Source organism: Stegastes partitus, unplaced genomic scaffold (assembly GCF_000690725.1).
Source record: "Stegastes partitus isolate 25-593 unplaced genomic scaffold, Stegastes_partitus-1.0.2 Scaffold355, whole genome shotgun sequence".
NCBI lineage: Eukaryota > Metazoa > Chordata > Actinopteri > Pomacentridae > Stegastes > Stegastes partitus.
This window is the reverse complement of record NW_007578086.1, coordinates 148,266-154,619: the sequence shown is the minus strand read 5'-3', so window position 1 is coordinate 154,619 and position 6,354 is coordinate 148,266. Positions and strand designations below refer to the sequence as shown.

General features: G+C 40.3%; 1 protein-coding gene across 1 annotated transcript in view; it reads left to right on the top strand.

Moving 5' to 3' along the window:
• ube2l3b (ubiquitin-conjugating enzyme E2L 3b) overlaps positions 1-6,354 on the top strand; it is a 28,196-nt gene that overhangs the window by 15,852 nt on the left and 5,990 nt on the right. Inside the window, exons 2-4 of the mRNA XM_008284341.1 lie at positions 2,511-2,547; positions 5,410-5,505; positions 5,605-5,791. Of these exons, the coding sequence (XP_008282563.1) occupies positions 2,521-2,547; positions 5,410-5,505; positions 5,605-5,791 (310 nt within the window). The 5' untranslated portion in view covers positions 2,511-2,520. The remainder of the gene's footprint in view (positions 1-2,510; positions 2,548-5,409; positions 5,506-5,604; positions 5,792-6,354) is intronic.

Below are 6,354 nucleotides of genomic sequence, written 5' to 3'. Positions count from 1 at the left end.
GCTGATAGAAAACTGGGAGATGCCAACATCAGTTACGTTGCAGTAGTCCAATCTTGAACTGATAAAAGTATGAGCAGCTTTTTCAAGGTCAGTTTGATGAAGAAATGGCTTGACTTTGGCTAAAAAACACAACTGAAATAAACTTGCTCTCACTGCTGTGTCAATTTGTTTGTCGAATTTCAGACCTCTGTTGAACATCACCCCAAGACTTTTGACAGTTGGTCTTTAGGTCATCGTACTGAAACCAGATAAATCCGTATCCCCAAACACAATGCATTCAGTTTTGACTTCAGTCAAAAACAGGAGATTTTCTATAAGTCATTGGTGTACCAACAGTAGGTAACTGGTCATTTTTCTGGTATTTAATAGTCACTCTATAATAATAAAATAGACATTTGCTATTATTTAATTAATTTAGCTTAATTTGCTTTCATTTTTTACCAACAACATGACTGTGGTTGGACTTATCTCAGTAGGAGATGACTCCAACGACAGAGATGAAGTCCAAACACTGACTGTGTGGTGTTCAGAAAACAAAAAAAGAATTCCTTATTGACTTTAAAAGAAACTGAGCTGACCCTGATCTGCTACTGAAGGGGACTGTGTTGAAAGGGCCCCTGCCTTCAGGTTACTGGGTACAGTCATTTATGAAGCTCTCTTTTGGACCAGCAGCAGTAAAGACGGCACAGAAGTGACTCTACTTCCTGTGGATCCTCAGAAAAAACAACCTGCAGGAAAAGCTGCTAGTGTCCTTTTACTGCTGCTCTGTTGAGAGCGTGCTGGTGTACTGTATCATTGTGTGATCTGCCAGCTGCTTCGCAGAAGACAGGAGAGTCTTCCAGAGGATCACCAACATCAACCAGAAGATCATCAGCTGTTCACTGCCTTCTTTGGACAACTACAATCAGCCCTCACTGCCTCAGTAGAGCAGCAAACATTCTTAAGGACCAATCCCATCCTGGACACCATCTGTTTGACCCACTCCTCTCAAATAGATGCTTCAGGTCCATGGTCCATCATAGACAAACATTACCATATTCTTATTTGCAAAACTGCTCAAGTACAGTCAGGTTGTATGGTGATTGTGAACAAACAGTCCTTGTCAAGTCCAGCCAAAAATTCTCAGTTGGATTGAGATCTGGGCTCTGACATGGTCACTCTAGAGAATTAACCTTGTTTCAAACCATGTCTGTGTAGTTTTGACTGTGTGCTTTGGGACATTGTCTTTGTCGAAAACAAATCTTCTTGCAGCAGTTATCTGCATCAGGTTGTCCCTCAGTATTTCCCCACACTTTGTTGCATTTATCCTCGACCCTATAAAGCACTCTAGCGGCTGCTGCAATGTGATCTGCAGAATGCAGCTAGAGGCAGTTCTTCATTCAAAGGTTGAATCCAAAGCTGTAAAAGCCAGGGACGAGGTAAGCGAGAGAAAAATAAATTTACAATTGTCATTACCATTAGTGCTGCACAATACAATTTAAATCTGTGCGTAGGAAGTTTGAAAAAAAATGAGTCCTATCTTGAAAATCTTTTGATGGTCATCTGAACTGAGGCTGTAGTAGTATCACATAGCCAGACCATTCTGCACAGCGCTGTCTGTGGCCATCCAGCTATGTGAGGAAAAAAACCAACAACGCTCTGGCTTGTTTGTATTTCTGTACACCAATTGCAATTATATTAGGTGAAGCTAAGCCAAAAATGCTTCACATGGGCCCTCAAAATAGTGATGGGGAAGAGTTATGGTGGAACATTTGCATGTAGGGAGGCAAGCGCTGTCAAAAAATAGCTAATTTAAACAAAAACAAGAGAAGAAAAACTAGCAGCCTTACTGCATGATCCAAATTCTCTGCATAAGTTAAAATTTTCAGTGTGTTTCGTTGCTGCCAGAAGGCCGTTGTTGCTTCCTTAGTGAAGGGAATTATGAAAACTGTCACATGTAGATAGGGGGGAAAAAAAGAAGAAATCCACATGAAAAGCATGACCAATGGCAGGCTTTAACCTGCAGTGTAAATCAGGTAAATCGAGCTCACAGTCTCTCTCAGCCAGAGATGTAGTTGTCTTGAGTAACATGCATTGTCTTCTGCTGATGGGGGCACATTGAAGGTATAAGGTGCCCCTTTATATTGTTATTATATATAATTAATCATTTGGCATTTAAATGCATCACAAGTTCATCAACAATGTAATAAACTACACCTTTGTATTTGTCCAAGTTTTTCGAAAGTTAGCGAGAGTACCCTTATTTTACCAGAAAATCCTAAGCCCTGAAAGAAGAACTGCAATTCTGTAGTCATGTTACATCTAATTTATGGACCATGAAGCATTAAGCAGTCTGAGAAGAAGCCTGGTTTATCCAGTTTACACGCTCATGTAAGGTTCGTGTTTTTCCCTTCAAGATCCAAGGCTGACAACGGAGTGCTGAACGAAGCTGACCCACGGACGGTCTGACCTGATCCCAGCCCAGCACCAGACCATATTCACCGCGCTGTGTATTCTGGGAATACACACAGTAGTTTCAAGATGGCGGCGAGCAGGAGGCTGGCCAAGGTAAATCTCCCGATCCCGTTATTTTTACATAATATCTAACGGATTGACGGCTCGTGGGTGCGTTCGCCGTTTGCCTAAGGTCATATAAGAAATCTTGCTCTGTGAATACACAATCAGTGCCCGTCTTTGGCTGTAAATCAAGAAGAGCGATCACCACTTGGCACCTAGCTGACCAGATATGAACGTTCGGCAGCAGGGCACCGGCAAATTAGGCCGGAGAGTCCACAGTCAGCCCTTCGACGACGACTGGTGAACTCACGTTTAATTTTTCTAACCCGCTTTGGTCGTCAGACAGACATGGTCTGCGTGACCGAGGGAGTGAGCTTCGATGTGGCCGACGTTAGACCGTGTGTGGGTTTCCCCGGTATAAGCCGTTTGCTAATCGGCTACATCGCTATCCCCAGATCTTTGCTGCGTTTCAGCTAGCCAGCAGTGAGTTCGCTAAACTCACGGTTAGCCAGGTTTTGCGGTTCGTCATGAGGGAATGGGTGAGGGTGAACTTTGTGTAAATCTACAGCCAACACTTTCCAGGACTGTCACGAGGAAGCGACAGACAGTAAATGATAGCTTCGTGTTGTAAAGTGGCTGTAGCACATTGCGCAAGAAATGCGTGAACCTGTGTTAAATTTGTTTGAATGTGATTAACATACAGTTGTTTGTTTCGATCCCCGTTCCCGCATTCGCGCCATATGATCACACATTAAACCCACCGATTATGATAGATTGGTTTTTTTTTCTGCGAGTTTTCCGTGGTTTAGCCGATGTACCCGTTATCGTGGTTAGCTTCGACGAGACAAAACTGAAACCATGAAGACCGACGGACAGTGAAGGTGGCCTGGACTGTTATCTGATCACTGGACTCTGTTTACGACGAAGTTCAACTAACTAGCATTTAAAACATTAACTGATACAAAAACTGACGCTTTTTTACTCACAAGTACACAACATTGACATCCCAAAGCACAGCTAGCCTATAATTTCAGTGTGAGAACTTTTCAAATTAAACAATACAGCGACAATCTGCCATTCACTGAACAAGGAAGCATTCGGGTCAGATGGAAATAAAAGTGGCAAATACTTCTGCAGTGTGGAGCAATATGTGGCATTAGGGTACTGTTTGATTGTTGTGGCTGTACATGCATGTGTGTATGGATATAAAACAGATTTTTGAGAAGTTCTCGCCTGAACATCTCAAATTTATCAGATTTTGTTCTTCTTCTGTGCATACGTACATATGTTATTAGTTAACAAGTGTAAAATGTTATCATTTTTGGTCACAGAACATGCATTGAGCAGGTATATTAGGTGAAACCACTTCAAAAACAGCCTTAACTGAAAAGGTATATAATGTTGTTGTTGGACAAAAAAACCCCAAAACAAACAAAAAACAAAAAAACAAGGTTTTCCAACCCATAGTGCCTCAAACTATGTAATGAAAAATGGTACCATAAGCAATTTAGTAAATGTTTATTATCTCTCTCTATATGTGTGTATATATATATTGATGTGTGTGTGTGTGTATATGGCATGTCTTTATGGAAAATATATATGTAATGGAAGTCTGAAAGTCTGAATATTTGGAATGAAGGTCTGAATATAATTTCCTAATCGACATGCCTATATATATGTGTGTGCTGATGCCATATGAATTGGCTGTAAATTTCACAAATATGTGTTATTAGGCACAATGGCTTCAGCGGAGGAAGTTCTAAGAACATTTTCTGTTGGTGATAAACTTAGTTGTAGTGAATCTTGCCACTAACTGTTTACGTAAAAGACACAATTGAGCATTGTTTATTTTACATGTGTGCAGTATGATGTAAACTGTGGACCACTTTTTCATTCACGCTGGGTGTTGTATCAAGGAAGGTTTTCACATGCATAACATAAATATTAAAAAAAAAAAAAAAAAAAAAGTATATATGTAGTCATCCTCAAATGTATTCATACCGTTCCATTAAAGAAAAGGCAAAATTCACAATAGTCAATCAAGTAACTAGAAACTGGAAAAAGTGATAAGAAATACAAAAATGCTGAATTATTATTTAGTGGAATAAGACATTGCTTTTGAATTGTGGTTGAAAAGAATAATTTAAAAAAACAAACAAACAATACTGTCCCAGACAGATTAGAGCACTTTGCTGATGAGCAGTGGGCCAAAGTCAAAATACCTGTCAACAGGTACAGAAGTCTGATTGAAAATTACAGAAAACACTTGATTATCTCAAAGGCTTGTTCAACAAAATATTAGTTTATGGGTCCCATCATGCTATGTATGTATGTATGTATGTATGTATGTATGAATGTATGAATGAATGAATGAATGAATGAATGTATGAATGAATGAATGAATGAATGAATGAATGAATGTATTTCATAGGTATTTATGGACTGTGTTGACTAAAATGCACAAGAAGCATATTTCTCCTTTGCCATAATAATTTACTACATGTTTACTGTAGGGGAGACAAACTCATTCAAATCTGCACTAATTTAGATCAGATGGCGTTGGGACATTGTAATGTGCCAGAGGCCACCACATTTGGCTTTTACTGCCAAAAGTTTTCTTAAGGTAGCGAATGCCCCTGGACACCAGAGGTGGCTACTTTTGTCCTCTGGCTGACTGTTCCATATCTGTGTGGAAAGCCCTGTGAAAAGCAACATATATATACTTTTTACAGTATTGGTAAGATTATGCCTTTGGAACTTCTAAATACAGCAGAATGTGCATTAATACTCTTGTAATGTCCAATCCTGCTGGGTCAATTTGACTCAACACTGTCATTACTGTCGCTCATTAGCAATGTATATCAGCATAATTTATCAGCCCAGCCCTAATTAACTGTATGCTTATTCTTTCAGGAACTTGACGAGATTCGCAAGTCTGGAATGAAAAACTTCAGAAACATTCAAGTTGAGGAATCAAACCTATTGTCATGGCAAGGGCTCATTGTTCCTGTAAGTAGCACCTCTCTGTTTGACTCCTCTGACATATGCATATGTCTCTGACATATAGGTCTACAGTTTACTTTTCTAACCTCCTTCACTTACTTTTAGGACAACCCTCCTTATGACAAAGGTGCGTTCAGGATTGAAATCATTTTCCCCACCGAGTACCCTTTCAAGCCTCCCAAGATTACATTCAAGACAAAGATCTATCACCCCAACATTGATGAAAAGGGCCAGGTGTGCTTGCCTGTGATCAGTGCAGAGAACTGGAAGCCTGCCACCAAAACTGACCAAGGTGGGTGTATAACTGGTATGGAAGTGTCCGCTAAGTAAGCCAATGCTACATAATCATTTTTTGGGTTCATTCTTTAATTTTTTGTCCATGCACACACAAAGCACAATGAAATTGTAAGACACACTTTTAAGAAACACTTTTTTAAAAAAATTATAAAGTTTTCTTTTTTGTTTTTATTGTGCTACCTCTCAATAAGTATAACTCTAGCTTAAGCTGAATTGATTGTTTGAGGTGGTGGTCGGAGGCGCAGAATGGCGGCCACGTCTCTGTCAGTCTGCCCCAGGGCAGCTGTGGCTACAATCTTAGCTACCACCACCAGAATGAATGTGTATGAATGAATAATTGACAGTAAATGGTCTGCACTTATATAGCGCTTTTATCCAAAGCGCTTTACATTCTCATTCACACACACATTCATACACCAATGGTGACAGCGCTGCCATGCAAGGTGCTGCTTGCCATTGGGAGCATCTTTGGGTTCAGTGTCTTGCCCAAGAACACTTTGACTGTGGAGAGGCCGGGGATCGGACCGCCAACCTTGCGACTGGAGGACAACCCACTCT